The sequence below is a fragment of the Callionymus lyra genome, chromosome 12, assembly GCF_982586985.1.
Source record: "Callionymus lyra chromosome 12, fCalLyr1.hap1.1, whole genome shotgun sequence".
Classification (NCBI taxonomy): domain Eukaryota; kingdom Metazoa; phylum Chordata; class Actinopteri; order Syngnathiformes; family Callionymidae; genus Callionymus; species Callionymus lyra.
This window is the reverse complement of record NC_141829.1, coordinates 4308671-4331732: the sequence shown is the minus strand read 5'-3', so window position 1 is coordinate 4331732 and position 23062 is coordinate 4308671. Positions and strand designations below refer to the sequence as shown.

The following is a 23062-nucleotide window of genomic DNA, read 5'->3' as shown; positions in this document are numbered from 1 at the left end:
CACACCTGACCACAGCTGCAGACTCACACCTGACCACAGCTGCAGACTCACACCTGACCACAGCTGCAGACTCACACCTGACCACAGCTGCAGACTCACACCTGACTACAGCTGCAGACTCACACCTGACTACAGCTGCAGACTCACACCTGACTACAGCTGCAGACTCACACCTGACTACAGCTGCAGACTCACACCTGACCACAGCTGCAGACTCACCTGACCACAGCTGCAGACTCACCTGACCACAGCTGCAGACTCACACCTGACCACAGCTGCAGACTCACACCTGACCACAGCTGCAGACTCACACCTGACTACAGCTGCAGACTCACACCTGACCACAGCTGCAGACTCACACCGGACTACAGCTGCTGACTCACACCTGACTACAGCTGCAGACTCACACCTGACTACAGCTGCAGACTCACACCTGACTACAGCTGCAGACTCACACCTGACTACAGCTGCAGACTCACACTGGGTGTGTAGCCCCGGGAGGAAGTGTCTCCATCCTCTGCCCAGGACTCATCGGGCAACTGGCTCTATCAGGTTAGAAAATGTAATTGCTGCTGCATAACACAACTAAGGTTCCAGTCGGGTATGTGGAAGTTATTTTTGAATCTTGTTTATATAGTTTTTGTGTGCGTTTTGTTCTACCTTGAGACCGTGTTGAAACTTCATTATTATCTTGGGTTTCTGTTCGAGTTCAGCAATGGAAGATTTCGGGAAATGTTTACGATGGAGGGTTTTTGAGAGGAAGGGAATGACGAGTTTACTTATTCACTAACTTATGAACAAGTTAAAGTTTGTGACTTACAATATAAAGGGAATAAATAATCCTATAAAGCGGAAAAAACCAATTCAACTTAGCAAATGCACTGTTCTATAGCAATGATCCAGGAGACTCATTTAGACACAAATGAACATAAAAAATTGAAAAGAGAATGGGTGGATCAGGCATTTAGTGCTTCCTTTAAACATGGTAAAAAGAGGAGTTGCCGTTCTTATAGGCAAACTGGCATACTTCAAACATGAAACTACAATAGAAGATGAGCAGGGGAGATATGTGATGGTCATCGCATTCATAAGCGGCATAAAAATAACACTTGGTAACATATATGGCCCAAATGACGCTGCAGACTTCTATACAAATATTTCATTATTACTAGCTTATTATTACACCGCTTCCGGTGAGCCTTTGATCGGCTGCTTGAAACGTGAGCTCCTGCAATAATTGCCAAAAACAGTCGTTTTAACGACTACTTGTCCGGATATTATGCTCATATCACTTAAGATATGTCTCAAGCATCTCGGATCTATGATCGTGATGCTCTTCTCAACATCAGAGAGTCGATGGAGGACTTCACTCGCGACCGTTACCAACGTCCGGTGAACGTGTTTCCGGCTCCGCTTCTCATCGACTCGGACTCTGTGGAATATCGTTTGATCTCTCGAGTACCGGGCGATTTCCACAAGGGATCGAGTCGGGCTGGAGTACAGGTCAGGATGAGACGTGCAGTTGCGATCGCTCGGAACAACTCTGACGTCATCAGACGTCATCGATGTTTGATCGACATTCCTCTCACTGTGTGTGACGACACATCAGCGCTGCCGTCTGTCCAGACCTCAACGAAAGGTGGTAAGATTTTTTCATTTCCTCTCTTTAATTCGACTTTTACAACCGAGTTGAACTTCAGTGACAGCTGGTACCCACGTGACCGCTGTTCGCTTCAAAAGATCCCGCTCTGCGCGCCTGTCAGTGACGCGGCGTCGTCAGTGACGTCATCGGTGCTGAATGTGGGACTTCTTAATGTTCGCTCCATTACTAATAAATCCTTTATTCTTAATGATCTTTTCACAAGAGTTAATTTGGATTTATTATGTCTTTCTGAGACTTGGCAGAGAGAGGAAGAGTTTATTCATCTGAACGAACTCTGTCCAGTAGGGAGCGCTGTCCTGGGGAAGCCTCGCCTCTCTGGTCGTGGAGGAGGTCTTGCTACTGTTTTTAGGGAGAGTTTTTCTTGCAAAGTGATTCAGACACAGGAATTCACTTCTTTTGAGTCTCAGATGATCTTGGTTGGTTCTACAAGACCTTTCTATTGTGTGTCAATCTACCGTCCGCCTGGTCCTGCGGCGATGTTCTTGAAAGACTTTAGTGACTTCTTATCTTCCATTATTCAGATGGAATCTGTTCTTATTCTTGGAGACTTTAATCTTCATGTTGATGACGTCACATCTTGTTCTGCTAAAGAACTTTTAACTTTAACTGAAGCCTTTAATTTTGAGCAACATGTTTCTGAACCCACTCATCAAAAAGGCCACATTTTAGACTTAGTTTTTACTCTTGGCCTGAACATTTCTAATGTATCTGTACATGATGTCCATCTGAGTGATCATTCTCTTGTCTTGTTCAACCTGGACTTCATCCCTGAACCTAAGCCTTTGAAAGTTAGGTCTCAGAGGCGTGTCATCTCAGCCGATACTGCAGACAGTTTTTCTGCTATGTTTGACCGTCTTTCCTTTGATGACTGTCCCGATGTGGACAGTTTGATTCACTGTTTTACTGATCATTGTGTTGAAATACTGGATCAAGTGGCACCTGTTAAATCGAACTTGAAAATTCAGAAAAAACGGTGCCCTTGGACAAATGAAGATCTCCTGAGTCTGAAGAGACTTTGTCGAAAGACTGAGCGTCTCTGGAAGTCTACTAAACTTGAGGTGCACAGACTTCACCTCAGGGATCTGTTGACTTCTTACAATGAGATGGTAGAAACTGCTAGATCTGATTACATCAGAAAACTCGTAGCAGCAAATAGGAAAAACCCCAAAGTTTTGTTTGACACGATTAATTCTCTCGTGTCTCCTGCTCCTCAAATCACGCCGGTCTTCTGTGAAGCTGACAGCAATGCATTGTTGAGATTTTTCATTGACAAAATTAAATTGATCAAAGAGAAAATCTCTCCCCCTTTGTTTGGAACCCCTACTGTCTCTGAGCCCATCTCCTCCTCTTGGTCATCCTTCTCTGCTGTATCTTTGGGTGATATTTCAGCACTAGTGAACAAGATGAAACCCTCCTCTTGCTCAGATGACGTCCTTCCTTGTAGGCTTTTTATAAAAGTATTTGATGTAATTGGCCCCTGGGTTACCAATATGGTGAACCTCTCCCTTTCCACAGGGGTTTTTCCCAATGCATTTAAACATGCCATTGTGGAGCCTCTGCTCAAAAAACCAGGCTTAGACCCAACTGACCTCAGTAATTTCAGGCCTATTTCTAAGCTCCCTTTCTTGTCCAAGATCTTGGAGAAGGTGGTGTCCGAGCAGCTGTCTTTGTTCTTGGATCAGAGCGACATCCATGAGAAGTTTCAGTCTGGCTTCCGTAAACATCACTCTACGGAGACAGCTTTACTGAAAGTGTCCAGTGACATCATGATGTCGGCTGACTCTGGTAAATTCACTGTTCTGGTTCTCTTGGATCTGTCGTCAGCCTTTGACACAGTTGATCACCAGATCCTGCTGAGAAGACTAAGGGATGAAGTGGGACTGTCTGGGTCTGTGTTAGAATGGTTCTCATCTTACCTTTCTGGGCGCAGTTTTAGTGTATCTGCCAATCAAATGAGGTCTGAATCGGCAGATCTGTTGTGTGGAGTCCCTCAAGGTTCTGTTCTGGGTCCTTTATTGTTTTTGCTGTACTTGATTCCCCTCGGTAAAATCATTCAGAGATTTCCAGATGTTTCTTATCACATTTTTGCTGATGACATCCAGCTCTACTGCTCTTTTGACCCAACTGAGCCCCAAAGGCTGAACAGCTTAGTCAATTGTTTGCTAGAAATCAAACAATGGCTGAGTGAAAACACTTTACAGCTTAATGTGGACAAAACTGAAACTCTGGTGATTGCTCCTGATGATACGATTCCAGGGTTGAGTCAGTACTTGGGTGACTTAGGTCAGTCTGTCAAACTGAGCCTGAGAAACCTGGGTGTTGTATTTGATAAAGACATGTCTCTTGTTCAACACTGTAGAAAACTGACCAGAAACTGTTTCCTTCAACTGAGAAAAATCTCTAAACTTAGGAAAATGCTGTCACAACATGATCTGGAGCTTGTAATCCATGCGTTTGTTTCTTCTCGTCTGGACTATTGTAACAGTTTGTTTTCATGTCTTAACAAGAAAGAGCTGTCTCGCCTGCAGTTGATTCAGAACTCTGCAGCGAGAATTCTGACCCGCTCTAGTAGAAGAACTCACATTACTCCGGTCCTTAAAACTCTTCACTGGCTTCCAGTTTCTTTCAGGATCAACTTTAAAATTCTGGTTCTTACTTTCAGAGCTATTCATGGTCAGGCTCCTCCTTACATCACTGATCTGATCCAGCCTTACACCCCAGCTCGGGCTCTGAGGTCTGTGGATCAGAATCTACTTATGGTTCCACGCACACGGCTCAGGACCAGAGGAGAGAAATCTTTTCAGGCTGTTGCTCCTAAGCTTTGGAACAATCTTCCTCTCTCTTTGCGCCTGATGGAGTCTACTGACTCCTTTAAGAAACATCTTAAGACGTTTCTATTTGTTCAGGCTTTTCCTTGAATTTCTCGAACTCCTGTGTTGTTCTCGGTGTTGTCTTGATCTTTGAAGTATGTACTGTTTTGAGTATTGTTTTGATTGTTAAAGCGCTTTGTGACCCTGGTCTCGAAAAGCGCTATATAAATATATATTACTTACTTACTTACTTACTTACTAGCTAAACATGCAGAAGGAATTATTTTAATTGGAGGTGATTTCAATAGTGTTTTGAGACAGAACTTGGACCGACTTCCCGCAGGACCATTAACCAAGAAATCACGTGCCCTTAAGTGTATGATTAAAGGTTCACAGGTTCATGGCAGCTATACAAGACTGGATATGTTTCTCATTTCAAGTTCTGACGCGTATAGAGCTGTTGAATGCACTATAGAACTCATAACCATATCTGATCACGCCCCAGTCACACTACATTTACAAGTAGGGCAAAGTGATGGAACAAAATATTGGAGATTAAATGTGTCATTACTTAACGACGAAACTATCAGAAACGACATTGCCCAACAACTCTCTGAATTCTTTACTATTAATGACAATAATATGGTGTCACTATCTACACTATGGGATGGCGCTAAAGCAGTAATGAGGGGCAATATTATTGCCATCTCATCTAGAAAAAATAAGCTAAATGAACAATTGCAATTAGAGAAAGAAATTAGAGATAGAATATCAACGATCAAAAAAATCTGATTACTGATTAAAGCAGAAGTACTTCGATTTGCAAGTAGAAAATACTATGAGATGGGTAACAGAGCAGGCCGCCTGCTGGCCTACCAGTTACGTAAAGCTCAGGCCAGTAGAGTAGTGCACAAAACTAAAAGGTCCTTAAATAATCAGATGCTACTACAACCTAAAGAAATTATAGATGCATTTGCTTCTTACTATGACACATTATACAAAGGGCATGAAGGACCCGACAAAATACAAAATATTGAAGCCTTTTTTGAATCAGTGAAACTAAACAGTTTGACAACAGGAGGCTGATATGATCATCTCACCGATAAGAGGAAATCAAAAACACCATTCTTAAACTTAAAAACAAAGCACCAGGTACTGATGGCTTCCCTGCCGAATACTATAAAACATTTATCAGTGAGTTATGTCCAGTTCTCTGCCGAATCTATAACTATGCCCTGACCAAGGGAGATCCACCAGGTTCATGGTCAGAGGCATTAATAAGCGTAATTTACAAGGAAAATAAAGACCCAACTTTATGTGCCTCATATCGACCCGTTAGCCTCCTCTGTGTTGATCTTAAAATTCTGACATCCATTATATCAAACAGATACAGAACTATATTCAAAAATTAATAAAACCAGATCAGACAGGCTTTTTTCAAAATAGACAAGGTACTGACAACATCAGAAAAGCTCTTAACTTGCAGTCAACCGTAGACACAAGAGAAACTACGTCAATGTTCCTTAGACGCAGAAAAGGCCTTCGACCGGGTTGACTGGGTGTTTCTCCAACATACCTTAAAGCATATGGGCTTCAATGAAACATTCAGAAAGTGGATTCAAGTTTTCTACAAAAATCCTGAATCAAGAGTTGGGGTTAATGGGCATTGCTCCAAGTTTTTCCCCTTGGGTCGTGGTACAGGTCAGGGAGACGCCCTTTCTCCAACATTATTCGCCATCAGCTTCGAACCATTGGCTGAGCTGATCAGATGTAACTCCACTATAAAAGGAATATTGGATAACGGACACAAAGAACATAAACTTGCACTTTTCGCAGATGATTTATTATTTCTAGAGGAACCGAGTACATCAAGCCCTGCATTATTACAAAATCTAGATCAATACAGCTCCATCTCAGGATATAAGATTAATATGACAGAGTCTGAATTGATGATGATTAAGGGTGAATGGCCAACACAACTTGATAACATGGTTTCATTTAAACAGCCTGGAAATGGTTTCAAATATCTTGGAGTTAATCCATCTCAAAGATTTTTGCAACTATTCTCCTCCAACTATGACACTTTAAGGAAATAAAAAGGACATTAACAGATGGAACATGCTACCGTTGTCAATGTTTGGCAGAATCGAGACCATAAGAATGAACATTCTCCCTCGATTCCTGTTCTTATTTCAATCTCTCCCAATAATTGTCCCAAGCACCACGTTTAATTCAATCAACAAACTCATATCACAATTTATCCGGCAAAACAAAAGACCAAGAATTAGATTAAAAATATTGATGTCACCAAAAGATAAAGGAAGACTTGGCCTACCCGATCTAAAACTTTACTGCTGGGTGGTTAAAGACCTGAAATAGACTGGGTGTTGATCGAACAAAGCTCAATACCCCAGGTGTCTTTGTCAACTCTACCTTTTTCGAGCCAACAGACCAAAAGAAACTTAAAATAGACAATGTGTGGCTCAAATATACAATAAAAATATGGAAAGCAGTTCAAAAGCAGGTGAGAGGAGTCATGGGACTAACTAGATCTATGCCAATAGTTGATAATATAGAATTTTCACCATCCATCAATGATGACACTTTCAGAAAATGGGCAGAAAAAGGATTGAAAATAATTGACCAACTTTATGAAGGAAATTATTTTAAATCCTTCAAACAGCTAAACAACAAACATAATTTAAAAAATAGTGACTTTTTCCGTTACTTGCAGATAAGAAATTATATTACAAAACATAAAGATCTGGGGAATATCATGAGGGAAATGACAAGTATTGAAAATGTATTTTCTTTGGTATTCAAACAAGTTCTACCACCAAAAAAGCTTGTATCTCAGATCTATAAAAGACTACTGACTGATACAACAGATAACACTCTTCACATTAAACAGCAATGGGGAATTGAATACTATTTTGGAAGATGACATTTGGGAAAATAGGGTTGCAGGCTGCCATAAAGGAATCAGAAGCCAAATATGGAAAGAATTTGGTTGGAAAATAAAAATGAGGTTATTTCGAACTCCGTTAGTGTCCAGTAAGTTTAAAGATGGAACCAATAACATGTGTTGGAGGAAGTGTGGAATGGTTGGTGATCACTCACATATTTTGGGACTGTCCAAACATACGGGCATTTTGGACAAATATTGGGGGCCAGATCAAGACTATCATGGCAAAAGACATTCCTCTGGACCCTCTACTGTATCTTCTGGATGTATCAAAATAATATTTGTATACCAAAGACCAACTCTATTTACTACACATACTGTTGTTAACTGCAAGAAAAATGATCACAATTCACTGGATGAAAATAAACCTGCCAACGTTGGATCAATGGAAACAGAAACTAAAGTTTACCAGATGGAAAAAATGACCAACTGCAACTTAAGGTCCCTTTGTTTGAAAAAAGATGGTCTCCTGTCATTCATTATTACAGTCAAGAACTGGTTGGCTGGTGAGCAATTACTGTTGTAATAGTATTGTAATACAGTTGTGATTTGTCTTTACTTCTCTTCCTCTTCACCCCTTCTTTTGTTTCAGTTCTGAAGAACTAAAAGTATAACTGAGATGCCCAATCTGAATACAGATACTGTCGAACTGAATGTTTAGCTCTATCTTAATTTGTCTCAAGGTAAAGGTTGTTTTTATTGTGTTTTTTATTTATTATTTTTTTTGTATTCTTTTATTTATTTTTCTTTCGTTTGATTTGCCTTTGTATTACTGTTCTTATATCCAACTGATGGGTGACTTTAATAGGAGTAACTTGTATGTATATCTATCTACATCTATGATTGATGTCAATTGACAATAAACAAGTTAAAAAAAAAAAAAACTGCGTGAATGACTCCTCCCCCTTATGAACACCTGCTGGAAAGGTTTTCTAGACATTTTGTTTGCGGATTAAATGTCTGTAAATTACTTCATATATACATACATACGACGTAAATTGACATTTAATTATTATTTAATTTTTTTTAAACAAACTCGATTAAGTTCTGAATGAAACACTCGAGTAAGTAATTTATATTTATAGAGCGCTATTTCCAGACCAGGGTCACAAAGCGCTGAAACAATAAAAAAAATACTCAATAAAATAAATACTCAAAAGGTTGAGATAACACAGAGACAGTGTCTCAGAAAATCGAGTAAATACTTTTTGCAAAACTTTAAATTTTCCCAATCTAAAAGAAAAGTTGAGTAATACAAATTTAAAGACCTTACTACCCTTAAAAAATTATACCACACAACAACATCCTTAACAAACAGCAATGTACACATTGAAAAATGGACTTTTTTTAATCATCCTCTAGGAAAAATGAGCAAACAACAATACAACATATTGCATTAAAAATAGTCGTCAACAATAAGTACTGTATCTGAAAAGGTATTATAACTCCAATGTAATAATATTTAAAATATTAAATTATTATATTTTGTATTTATTCTATTAATACCATATTGCACTATTTTTAACTTGTTAATATTTACACTTTTATATACAGTAATTCTATGCAATATTTAAAACGTTATTTATTCTGTTTGTACTATATTGCACTATTTCTAAGGTATTAATATTTATACTTTTGTATATACCTTCACTCTGCTGTGTTTGTTTGCCAAGCAAGCGACACAATTCTGTTGCCAGTTTCACTGTGTTTTCTGTGCAATGACAATAAAAGAAAGTCTTAAAGTCTAATATAAAGAACATAGTAAACGACGACAGAGATAAAGAGGAAACAATATATCACACAGTGCAAATGACTTTTCACACACAGAAAAGAACCAAGAAAGCAGTATTTAACTCAGTGGAAAAAACAGTTCACTTCAGTTGGTGTTTGTTGCACTGATGTACATCAATGTTAAGGAGGAGCTTCATTTTTTTCTTCAACTAACAGACTAATGTTACTTCAGAGAAAATACCATCTTTTTTCAAAACATAAGTAATTTGTATTTATAGAGCGTTTTTCCAGACCAGGTTCACAAAGCGCTTCAACAATACTCAATAAAGCATATACTTTAAAGGTCAAGATAATACTGAGAACAACACAGAAGTTCCAGAAACTCAAGAAGTTTTTATTTGTTCAGGCTTTTCCTTAAGATGTTTCTTAAAGGAGTCAGTTTATCAATAAAGTTTTACCTTACCTTAGATCATCAAGCGCAAAAAGAGAGAAGATCGTTCCAAAGCTTAGGAGCAACAGTCTGAAAAGATTTCTCTCCTCTGGTCCTGAACCGTGTGCGTGGAACCATCAGTAGATTCTGATCCACAGACCTCAGAGCCCGAGCTGGGGTGCAAGTCTGGATCAGATCACTGATGGAAGGCCTGACAACGACGACAAAGCCTCCTGAGCGCGCTCTGTGAAAACACACTGCAACAAAAGTGTGCGGTCGGAGTCCATCCAACCCCTCGCGTCTGCCACTCGTTTGAATAAAGAAAAAAAAATCTCAATCTCCCACTCATTAAATTGAGGCACTAAACTGAGACTTCTCAGAATATCACGGCACCCTCGTCATCCGGCGAGCCTTCCCTCGTCCCCATTTTGTCACCCAATATTCCTTCTTTCATTAACTTTAACTTCTCAGTTTCTACCTCCAAGTTAGCCAATTCAGTCCACCGTCTCAACTTCTCAAGAGTAACCTTCTCAGTTTCCATCTGCATGCGTAGACACAATAACTCCTTCTGCTGCTCAAAACTCAGTTGGACAAACAGGTGGGAGTGGCATCACAGATGATTTCAAAACCTTCATTTCCCACAAGTTTGACTTAATAATATCCTTAACATTTTCTTTAAACCGTTTATCACCCACAGAAATGTCAAAATGTTCTATTTTAACCAACTGTTCTCGTGTGCACTGCTCCAGCAGCTCCTCTGACGGAGCCTCATAGAAAGCTTCATCAATACTCATTTTGAATCACAAAAATGCACCGTATTGAGCAGAAATGCAGCACTTGCTCCGAAAACCACCTCTTAGTCAAATATCCCTCCAACTACCCAACCTAACCAAAGTGCACACTAGTCTTCAGGGGCTACTGACGGCGGGTATTTACTCACTGTAAATCAGTAGAGTGGCAAAAGTGACCAGCAAGCTGGCAACCCCTCCGAGTCTATGGAGTGCTCCCGAGACAATTGCTGGAACAGCTTTCACCTCACACTACAATCACCCGCCAACGAATCCCAAAGGGGAAACGCGCTACTCCTACAGAGGACCTCAATAGAGGCCAACATGTGCGCATTTATTGGTCAACACTCACCTTTCGTGGACCCGTTCGGGTCTACCACACTCTTTACTCCTAGTTTGGACGAGCCCCCAATTTGTTATGGTCGGCTCTCGGACCACAACAAATGCAGCAGCCACACACAGCTTGGAGAACCAAAGTACATTTATTGAACAAAAATGAACCAAAACTACCACAAGCAGGAATGATCAACATGTGTGACCCGAGAACACTACATGCTATCCGAGGCCTGCAGGGACACAGACTGGCCCAGCTTTATGAAGAAGGAGTGAATCATGGCAGCTGCCATCAATCACCAATCAGCCTCGTCTCCCAACAGCCAATCCTGAAACACAAAACATAACCCTGCATGGGGCCGTAACATTAAGACATTAAAAAACAAACTGTTACAATAGTCTAAACGACACAAACGCATGGATTATAAGATCCAGATCATGTTCCGACAACATTTTCCTAAGTTTAGAGATTTTTCTCAGTTGAAGGAAACAGTTTCTGGTCAGTTTTCTGCAGAGTTGAACAAGAGACATGTCTTTATCAAATACAACACCCAGGTTTCTCAGGCTCAGTTTGCAAAATGACCCAAGTACTGATTCAACCCTGGAACCTTATCATCAACAATCACCAGAGTTTCAGTTTTGTCCACATTTAGCAGCAAAGTGTTTTAAACTCATTGTTTGATTTCTAGCAAACAATTGACTAAGCTGTTCAGCTTCTGGGGTTCAGTTGGATCAAAAGAGCAGTAGAGCTGGATGTCATCAGCTAAAATGTGATGATAAACATCTGGAAATCTCTGAATGATTTTACCGAGAGGAATCAAGTACAGCAAAAACAATAAAGGTTGTGTGGAGCATAAGAAGGTTCTAAACTGTTGTTGAACATTAAGGAAAGGATCAAAAAAAGAAATAGATTTAACAAATAATTACAAACGGTGTGTGTGTGTGGGGGGTGTGTGTGTGTGTGTATGTGGGTGTGTGGGTGTGTGTGTGTGTGTGTGACCAGCGCCTCTAGAATTAGACCGATGGTGTCATGTTTATGTTCTACCCGTTTTATTTTGAAGGTGGTTTTCCATTTGTATCGTGTACTGTGTTTTTCTTTGACAGACGCTGGCAGGTGCGCGGCTGGTGATGATCGAGTGGCGGGTTCTTCCTATTGATAAGGAGCATCTCTACCCGGAAGAACCCGCCAGAGTATTGCTTTTCCAGACCTGGTTGGCTATCCCTACGATCTCGCTCCTCGCCTTTGAATCAGAACTTTGATAATCCTTTGGATACTCCTGACGTTGTCAGCACTTTTATTTAGTCACGTGAGTCCTTTTGTCTTTTTCTTTTAGTTGCTGTTGAGACCCCGATCTCCAGCTGTGCCCTGCCTTCGTCCCGAGCGCCTGTTTTGTTTTTGTTCCTGTTCATTCCTATTACGGACCGCTCTGGATTTATTAAAGACTTTTCTTCTGAACTTTTCCTCTGTGGATTTTTGACTCTTCCGCATCTGGGTCTCCTGCCCTGATCGGATCCTGAAAGATAGTTTCCATATAGAAAGTTATTTCCTAAACAGACACCAGTGAGACTAAAAATGATGATTACTGCAAGAAGAAAGTATTATTCCTGGCATTATTTAGCAGCATTTCTGACATCTTAACTTTACTCCGGTGAAAAGAATAGTACTGAAGTAGTACATGAATGCACCGGGCACTTTATATTCAATTTCATAAACATGAGGACAGAGACATCCGATGTTAAAAACTCACAGTTTGGCTGATGATGAGGCAGCAGATCGTGGAGGAAGGTTGCAACGCTCTCAGCTGGAACTGCTGCAACCAGCAGAGGAATTCCATGGCAGCCATCTTGTAGTAGTGTATTCTACTGCAAACACAACATCACATTGAAACAAGTCCACATAAGTGCATTTAGGTGTGCAGTTTTGAAAGGCATCTCAAACCTTGGATGATCCAACACCATTCTCATGACATGCAGTCTGATCAACAAGAAAAAGTACAAGGTTTCACTAGGATTCTTGTCATTCTAACTTTTATTGTATGTTTTTTCCGTCTCACCTCCATCTTCAGCAGGTCATGGATCGTGTGGCGAGGATTTGAGTTAATTTAACTGTTTGTTTTTCAACACATCAACACAATGGCTGAAGAGCTTGATCTGGACGTGGATATACTTGCAAAGTCATTTTCAAGTAGGACTTTTCAAGAGAAGCTGGACATTGTTAAGAAAATGATGCTAACTCTGACGAGTCTTTCACGAGCCTCAAATGATTCATCTATTTCCTCCATGAACTACGTGAGTAAATGCATTTTAATAACGCAATAATGTTGCGCTTTATGAGATCAATAGTGGTGCTTATGTGTTTGTGTCGCTTTAGCGTGTGTGTGTGTGTTTGTCGCTGAAGTGCGTAGAGAGTGTGTGTGTGTGTGTGTGTGTGTGTGTGTGTGTGTTTGTCGCTGAAGTGCATAGAGAGTGTGTGTGTGTGTGTGTGTGTGTGTGTGTGTGTGTGTCGTGGCCATGGATAACCACACAGACTAGTGGGAGTGATATTTTGATATAATGCACTGATGTTCATTTGATGATAAATGTCTTTTTGACCTATAACAGTACACGCTCAGATCCCTGTGGTGTATAAGGAACCTTAAAGTAGTCATGAGAGGTGGATTCATTCAAACGCCCGTCGCTGACGCTGAACACCCTCATGGATGGCGTCCAGTTAATATGAGCCTGGTCGGTTTGTTGGTGGTTAAACACAAAATGTTGAACTGTTTTGTGTCTCAATGAAATATATTGTGTTGCATTTTACCTTATATACTTCCATCAGAGGTTTTAGAGCAGCTTTTAGACTTGGAATGATGTTTTGCAACTGGTGTCGGTCGGAAAATCTTTTGGAATTATTTTCACACTCAAGATTATATAAAGCAGACATGAGCACAAATGTTGAGCCTCTTACAGTGTCTTGGCTGCTGGAGTTCTGAGTGATGGTGAAGATGAGGATGCAGTAGTCCAAGGCACGCAGGTTGTCATGATCCTGCAACACTGGACTTAACAGACACAACAGCTGGCCGTAGGAAGGCTGGAAAGGCTTCGGATCCAAAGCAATCAGATCGAACAGCAGGCAGAGGCCGAACTGCAGGAGAAAACAATATAGATCGATCGATCAACTTGGTTGATAGAAGGTATCATAGCAGCCATGAATCACATCAATGTCTCCCTGCTTCACATTCACGCTAGTAATGATTTAAAGTGTCCACTGTTCTTACTCATATATGCAACACTATGCGTAAGAGTTGTTCTGCACCCGTCTATCACGAGGGCTGCCCCTCTCAACTGCCTGATCAAAAAGCTGCATCAGAGCAGGCCAGCGCACAGGAGTTTCATGTTTGACTATCGCTGCACACAGTCGGCACACTTGGATCCTCCCTGCGAGTCTATAAAACACAGAATCAACCACCTCACAGGCGTTCTTGCATCAACCGCTGCAACACCGTCGCCTTCAGACTGCAAAGATGATCGTTTTAGTTCAAAGAAAACAAATGATCATTTGAAAACACAAACAACCTCTCTCTGTCACTCAGGGTTATTTTCTTCCAGAATTCCACGACATTATTATTCATATTAATATTCCCATTATAATATGTCTGAAAGTCTGTCTCCGATAGATTACACAGCACATTGTAATCTCTTGCACTTTGTTCTTTTTATTTGCTGTCTTAGCTTAGCAAAGATTTCCTCTTGGAATCACTGTGTAGATCAGCAGATGAAGTCACAAGTTACTACCTAAAGTCTTCTATTATTAAGTTCATTGGGAGATTTGAGGTTCCTTGATGACAGAAGCAGCCAGAGATGTGGAGATGATTCAAGAGATCCAGTGTAATATCTGGCTGTTGTTGTTTGTTGAGTAATATTGCTTTAATAGAGGAACTAGTAACATCATTTTTCATATTCTTTAAAGAGTGTTATTGCTTTAATAGAGCACACTAGTGACATCGTACTTTATGATGTCTATGTCAAATTGTAGCTGAAACTAAACAGAATGTTCATCAACAAAACAGAATGGCTGGGTCAATTTTTCAGTGTTTTTCTCTGCGTCATCTTGACCTTTTAAGTATATATTTTATTAGTATTATTATGATTGTTTAAGCTCTTTGCGACCCTGGTCTGGAAAAGCGCTCTATAAATATTACTTACTCACTTCCTTAAAATTATCAAATAAAATGTCAGCAAGATCTGGACATGAACTCTGGTGATATTTCCTCCAAACCCGTCTGAGGTGGCTTCCATGGACTCTGGTATCCCAAGGTCCTCGAGCAAAGTTCTTTTAGATTATGCTAGGGGTCATCAACTTGTTTGCTACCATCAGTTTGTTACACCGTCCGGTATTATCTTAATATATATTAAAAACAAGATTGATCGTTATCAAACTTACCGTAACCATGGTGATGCCTGAGATCCTGTCATCTGTCTACAGCTGAATCATCTTCAATCTAGATCACAAACAGAAGCTTTTATTGTTGTAAACACAACATAGGATTTCTGTGGTGTCAGAATAAAATATAGACAAATACTTTCTCCAATCTAATGTGAAAGTGCTTCTCAAAATATTAACAAAAATGTAAACAACCATGAAGTGTATTAACATCTCAAACCTCCTGGAGCAACATTTAATATCCAGTATGGATTGGTCGGTGTTTAATTCTTTGTTTAACACTTTAAACTTTGTTTTAAAATGAGTCCAAAAATCAGCTTTAAAAGCTGTTGGTGTTTCCTTTCTTTTTCACTTTCATGTTTTTATTTATTGAAAAAAAATCATTTGATCTGTGATCAACACGATTACAATATAAGCCATCAAATAACTTTGAATTTAAATATAATGTTATTTCAAAGGTTAAGTATATATTTATATATAATTCAAAGTTATAATTTAAAAAGAAAAACGATCCCCGGGGGTCAGCCGTGCCGTTCTTCCCGATTTAAACAATTATTAAATGTACATAAGCAAATTATTTCTGAACTCGAATGTTTGTATTTCCTTGTTCAGTTGTGTGTTAATATTATATTATTATTAGTAAAACAGCTTCAGCCAATCAGCGGCTTCGTCACATGTAGCGAGGTCACTTCCTGTTGGTGTCAAAGTCACGTGTGTCGTCAGACATGTGCTGTTTCTCAAATCGCATACTACTCTTAGTATGCTAGAAGTTAGTATGCATCAGTTTAGTGTACATACTAACTAGTACGCAAATTCTCCACAGATAGTATGTCTCAAATCAAACTCTGCTGCTACACACTAACCGCAGATAACATGACAGCTTCTTCTTCTACTTCTATTTAACGATGTTTCAACCAGCTGTTTGAACGCTATCGCGACACCTGCTGGCAGCACGTTTTGCAAGTTTGGAAAATGAAATAAATAAAAAATATGAGAATCTAAATAATCGCGAGATATTTAAGCTGGTATCAGCAGCGAAGACGTGTTTATCCTTCTACTGCTGCTGAAAATACACCTGTAAGTATATGAATATATATGCATTTATATATGACGTAACTTCCGTTTAAAACGTAACTAAGATGGCGGCTGTTTAGTGTGGTTATGCTGTGTCTCAAATCGCATACTAGCGTACTAAAAGTTAGTATTTATAGTGCGTTAGTGCGTCTTAATTCTTAGTATGCGAAATTTAGTGCGCCATGCACACTAAATTGGCGTACTAACATGCCCACAAAACTGAGCATGGTTCGATGGACACTAACCATCCTAAACGGCCGCCATCTTAGTGACGTTTTAAACGGAAGTTACGTCATATATAAATAAGTAAGTAAGTAATATTTATTTATATAGCGCTTTTCCAGACCAGGGTCACAAAGCGCTTAAACAAACAAAACAATACTCAAAAAAGTATATACACTTTAAAGAACAAGATAATACTGAGAACAACAAAGGAGTTCCAGAAAATCAAGGAAAAGCCTGAACAAATAGAAACGTCTTAAGATGTTTATTAAAGGAGTCAGTAGATCCATCAAGCGCAAAGAGAGAGAAGATCGTTCCAAAGCTTAGGAGCAACAGCCTGAAAAGATTTCCCTCCTCTGGTCCTGAGTCGTGTGCGTGGAACCATAAGCAGATTCTGATCCACAGACCTCAGAGCCCGAGCTGGGGTGTAAGGCTGGATCAGATCAGTGATGTAAGGAGGAGCCTGACAATGAATAGCTCTGAAAGTAAGAACCAGAATTTTAAAGTGGATCCTGAAAGAAACTGGAAGCCAGTGAAGAGTTTTAAGGATCGGAGAAATGTGAGTTCTTCTACTTGAGCGGGTTAGAATTCTCGCTGCAGAGTTCTGAATCAACTGCAGACGAGACAGATCCTTCATGTTAAGACATGAAAACAAACTGTTACAATAGTCCAGACGAGAAGAAACAAACGCATGGATTACAAGCTCCAGATCATGTTCCGACAACATTTTCCCAAGTTTAGAGATTTTTCTCAGTTGAAGGAAAGAGTTTCTGGTCAGTTTTCTGCAGTGTCGAACAAGAGACATGTCTTTATCAAATACAACACCCAGGTTTCTCAGGCTCAGTTTGACAGACTGACCTAAGTCACCCAAGTACTGACTCAACCCTGGAACCTTATCATCAGGAGCAATCACCAGTGTTTCAGTTTTGTCCACATTTAGCTGTAGAGTGTTTTCACTCAGCCATTGTTTGATTTCTAGCAAACAATTGACTAAGCTGTTCAGCCTTTGGGGCTCAGTTGGGTCAAAATAGCAGTAGAGCTGGATGTCATCAGCAAAAATGTGATAAGAAACATCTGTAAATCTCTGAATGATTTTACCGAGGGGAATCAAGTACAGAAAAAACAATAAAGGACCCAGAACAGAACCTTGAGGGACTCCACACAACAGATCTGCCGATTCAGACCTCATTTGATTGGCAGATACACTAAAACTGCGCCCAGAAAGGTAAGATGAGAACCATTCTAACACAGACCCAGACAGTCCCACTTCATCCCTCAGTCTTCTCAGCAGGATCTGGTGATCAACTGTGTCAAAGGCTGAGGACAGATCCAAAAGAACCAGAACAGTGAATTTACCAGAGTCAGCGGACATCATGATGTCACTGGACACTTTCAATAAAGCTGTCTCCGTAGAGTGATGTTTAAGGAAGCCAGACTGAAACTACTCATGGATGTCGCTCTGATCCAGGAACAAAGACAGCTGCTCGGACACCACCTTCTCCAAGATCTTGGACAAGAAAGGGAGCTTAGAAATAGGCCTGAAATTACTGAGGTCAGTTGGGTCTAAGCCTGTTTTTTTGAGCAGATGCTCCACAATGGCATGTTTAAATGCATTGGGAAAAACCCCTGTGGAAAGGGAGAGGTTCACCATATTGGTAACCCAGGGGCCAATTACTGAGGACGTCATCTGAGCAAGAGGAGGGTGTCATCTTGTTCACTAGTGCCGAAATATCACCCAAAGATACAGCAATGAAGGAGGACCAAGAGGAGGAGATGGGCTCAGAGACAGTAGGGGTTCCAAACAAAGGGGGAGAGATTTTCTCTTTGATCAATTTAATTTTGTCAATGAAAAATCTCAACAATGCATTGCTGTCAGCTTCACAGAAGACCGGCGTGATTTGAGGAGCAGGAGACACGAGAGAATTGATAGTGTCAAACAAAACTTTGGGGTTTTTCCTATTTGCTGCTACCAGTTTTCTGATGTAATCAGGTCTAGCGGTTTCTACCATCTCATTGTAAGAAGTCATCAGATCCCTGAGGTGAAGTCTATGCACCTCAAGTTTAGTGGACTTCCAGAGACGCTTTCGACAAAGTCTCTTCAGACTCAGGAGATCTTCATTTGTCCAAGGGCACCCTTTTTTCTGAATTTTCAAGTTCAATTTAACAGGTGCCCCTTGATCCAGTATTTCAACACAATGATCAGTGAATCAAACTGTCCACGTCTGGGCAGTCATCAAAGGAAAGACGGTCAAACATAGCAGAAAAACTGTCTGCAGTATCGGCTGAGATGACACGCCTCTGAGACCTAACTTTCAAAGGTTTAGGTTCAGGGATGAAGTCCAGGTTAAACAAAACAAGAGAATGATCACTCAGATGGACATCATGTACAGATACATTAGAAATGTCCAGGCCAAGAGTAAAAACTAAGTCTAAAATGTGGCCTTTTTGATGAGTGGGTTCGGAAACATGTTGCTCAAAATTAAAGGCTTCTGTTAAAGTTAAAAGTTCTTTAGCAGAACAAGATGTGACGTCATCAACATGAAGATTAAAGTCTCCAAGAATAAGAACAGATTCCATCTGAATAATGGAAGATAAGAAGTCACTGAAGTCTTTCAAGAACACCGCCGCAGGACCAGGCGGACGGTAGATTGACACACAATAGAAAGGTCTTGTAGAACCAACCAAGATCATCTGAGACTCAAAAGAAGTGAATTCCTGTGTCTGAATCACTTTGCAAGAACAACTCTCCCTAGAAACAGTAGCAAGACCACCCCCACGACCAGAGAGGCGAGGCTTCCCCAGGACAGCGCTCCCTACTGGACAGAGTTCGTTCAGATGAATAAACTCTTCCTCTCTCTGCCAAGTCTCAGAAAGACATAATAAATCCAAATTAACTCTTGTGAAAAGATCATTAAGAATAAAGGATTTATTAGTAATGGAGCGAACATTAAGAAGTCCCACATTCAGCACCGATGACGTCACTGACGACGCCGCGTCACTGACAGGCACGCAGAGCGGGATCTTTTGAAGCGAACAGCGGTCACGTGGGTACCAGCTGTCACTGAAGTTCAACTCGGTAATAAAAGCCGAATTAAAGAGAGGAAATTAAAAAATCTTACCACCTTTCGTTGAGGTCTGGACAGACGGCAGCGCTGATGTATCGTCAAGCTCTTCAGCGAGAGGAATGTCGATCAAACATCGATGACGTCTGATGACGTCAGAGTTGTTCCGAGCGATCGCGACTGCGCGTCTCATCCTGACCTGTACTCCAGACCGACTCGATCGCTTGTGGAAATCGCCCGGTACCCGAGAGATCAAACGATATTCCACAGAGTCCGAGTCGATGAGAAGCGGAGCCGGAAACACATTCACCGGACGTTGATAACGGTTGCGGTTATAATCCTCCATCACCTCTCTGATGTTGAAAAGAGCATAACGATCATAGATTCGAGATGCTTGAGACTTTAGTGATATGAGCATAATATCGGGACAAGTAGTCGTTAAAACGACTGTTTTGGGCAATTATTGCAGGAGCTCACGTTAAATGCATATATTTTCATATACTTACAGATGCATTTTCCGCAGCAGTAGAAGGATAAACACGTCTTCGCTGCTGATACCAGCTTAAATATCTCGCGATTACTTAGATTCTCATATTTTTTCTTTATTTCTTTTTCCAAAGTTGCAATACGTGCTGCCAGCAGGTGTCGGCGATAGCATTCAAACAGCTGGTTGAAACATCGTTAAATAGTGTCTAACGTGTCAATGCTGCACAGCTGTAGTTTAATCCGACTGAGGCCTGATGAAAACCGTTAACGGTTAACTTAAGGAAAATTGGCTCGATATTGACAGATTCGATCTTTGCGCTCTAATACCTCTTTATACGAGTTATTAAAAATAACAAAGCCCAATGTATTTTGATCACTGTTACACTAGCTATGTACTACACCCTCATTTTTGAAGAAAACATGTGTTGATCGCACGTAAACAGCAACAATAGTGTGATATATGACCATTTCTGTCTAATATTTCCACATACATTTTGTAATAGCTTATGAATTTGGTGACCAGAGTTATAATTAAAGCTATTACAAAATGTATGAAATATTGCATGAAAATAATGATTTAAAAAAGAAATTAAAACATCTAATGTGTAGTAACATATATATGGAGGCCCTTCTTTAATCACATGAACATGGTGACCATAAAAACTAAAATTAAGGAGTTATAAAGACGGGAATTATAAGAAGTCAACCCTTTTTCGGTGTTCGTTTATTGGAGGACCTTATACGCCGCTTCACTTGCCGCCTGCATAGAGATCCGTGTATTTTATCAGGACAATATGACGAAATATTAACGTACATATTAACTCTGATTAGAAAAAGATAATATTTCTAAATCAACACCTTAGCGTTCCAGAGTTATTACCGCACAAAGATCGAATCTGCCAAAATCGCGCCAACTTTACTGAAGCTAACAGTTTGATATAACGCCGCGTTCAAAACTTCTAACAACTTTAACTCAACGAAGTACATTTCTTTAAACATTCAAACGTTTAAAAAAACATCGAATCCATCACCAGATGACGTCTTTGAAAGCGAGGGATTATTTTTACTACCATAGTGTGCGGCTCCATCGTAACGCGAGGAATCCGAAGTTCGCACTAAATGCGGGAGGAGGAGGCGGAGCTTCATAGACGGCGGGATGCGGCGCAAAGGGGCGGGACTTCCGGTGACGCCATGACACAGCAAAAAGCATAGAAGTTCAGCTCCGTCGTTAAAACTAAGAAAACTTCTTAACTAAACTGAATTTTCTCGAGAAAAAAAAAAAGACAAGAACAACATGGCAACCTCATCCAGAGGAAAGGGAACGAGTCGACAAGACAAATTGGACAAGAAATGGAAAATAACAGGTGAGCCGGAGTCGAGGCTAATGGCGGAGCTAACGAGCCTCCGTGAAGAGAGAAGGCCAGAGTCACGCCCATTACAGGTGATGTAAATGTACAATGTTGTAGCTCAACTCTGTAGTTACTGTCATGTGAGAACACACAACGCTAACAATCCGGGATTCAAAATATGTTCGTTTATTATCTTCTTCGATCTCGACACACATCCATCAATGTCAAGAGAACAGCGCACCCAAGTGGTCATTAGGTTCCACTACAGTTATTGATATCGTTTGACATTAATGGTTACAGTTGCTTATAGAGTCAGTCATTGGTTTTGGTTTTTACTATGAACATCCATAATACCCTGACAAGAAAAAGTAACAAGGAGAGCGAGCAGGAAGCAGCTTCATCCATGTCTTCTGAAAACACACTGAAGTCACTGGAGTGAACATTCAAACTGAGAGAGTAGCTGCAGCTAAAGCCTTCACTTGAACTCACCAAGACACCTGACTTGGACTTAGTTCAGTGTTTTTATTGTACCTTTTAAAAACAAGGCTCTGGTCATTTGGTGCCCTTTAAAAAAAAAAAAACATTTTTCATCAAGTATCAAACACATAAGGTAAGGTAAGGTAAGGTAAAACTTTATTGATCCCTCAGGAGGTCTCCTTCGGGAAATTGCTACATCACATCTAACATGATTTTGTTCAATGAGATGAAAACTTATTTAATTGTTCAATCCACTGTTCAGGTTGACTTCAGTGCTTATGTTTTTAGTAGAAGTTAAGCTGTTGTGCTTTAGTGTAATTAATGGACACAGGACTAAACTTTGTTGTTGGTTGTAAGTTTTTTTAACTTTGGGATCAACCGTCACTTTTTAGTTATTTAATTATTTCTCCGTACTGTGCGAGTCGACCCAGAGCCATTGTTCAGCCTGAAGCCAATACGTTTTTAGGTTGAAAAGTTTGCCCCCCTGAAAAAAATGTAATGCCCCCCCCTTAAATGTTTTTCTGCAGCCGGGTCTGAACTGGAGACTTTACTTCAAGAACTCAAGGCATCAAGCAGCTGGAGGAGCGACAACAGAAACAGAATAAGTGGCGAAGAGACACAGAAGCTACACGGACGAACCTTCCTTCGTTATCTTCTGCAGCGAGAAGCGAGCCTGACGGCCCGGAGTGAGGACCTGGAAAATAGGTCGCGACGCAACAACCTGCGGATATATCAAGTTCCAGAAGGATCTGAGGGTGAGAACATGAAAAGTTTTCTGCAACAAATGTTGAAGTCGACCATCCATCAACTACCAGCATTAACTTTCAAATGGAGAGAGCGACCCTGAAGCTGCACCGAGATCTAGACCAATACAGCTCCATCTCAGGATATAAGATTAATATGACAAAGTCTGAATTGATAATGATTAAGGGTGAATGGCCAACACAACTTGATAACATGGTTTCATTTAAACAGCCTGGAAATGGTTTCAAATATCTTGGAGTTAATCTATCTCAGAGATTGTCGGAACTATTCTCCTCCAACTATGACAGTTTAATAAAGGAAATAAAAAGGACATTAACAGATGGAACATGCTACCGTTGTCAATGTTTGGCAGAATCGAGACCATAAGAATGAACATTCTCCCTCGATTCCTGGTCTTATTTCAATCTCTCCCAATAATTGGGTTTTTCGAAGTTTTATACGTGCTAACTATACCAGCGATGTATGTTTCTTTCTTTTTAAAGTA

General features: G+C 40.3%; 1 protein-coding gene and 1 long non-coding RNA gene across 5 annotated transcripts in view; both read right to left on the bottom strand.

The window, feature by feature from the left end:
* Positions 1–21351, bottom strand: part of LOC148068022 (tubulin alpha chain-like) — a 33658-nt gene extending 12307 nt beyond the window's left edge. The window contains exon 1 of the mRNA XM_087803597.1: positions 21290–21351. Coding sequence (XP_087659723.1) covers positions 21290–21294 — 5 coding nt within the window. The 5' untranslated portion in view covers positions 21295–21351. The remainder of the gene's footprint in view (positions 1–21289) is intronic.
* LOC148068023 (uncharacterized) lies at positions 10948–15205 on the bottom strand. Of its 4 annotated transcripts, XR_015713160.1 has the most exons (5): positions 14495–14586; positions 14169–14215; positions 13668–13844; positions 12469–12583; positions 11056–12234 (listed from the first exon to the last, which is right to left on the bottom strand). It is a non-coding gene; the product is annotated as an uncharacterized LOC148068023 (long non-coding RNA). The 4 variants fall into 4 exon arrangements; XR_015713162.1 differs by lacking the exons at positions 11056–12234; positions 14169–14215 and adding an exon at positions 10948–11049; XR_015713161.1 differs by lacking the exons at positions 14169–14215; positions 14495–14586 and adding an exon at positions 15144–15205.
* Positions 21352–23062: the final 1711 nt, after the last annotated feature.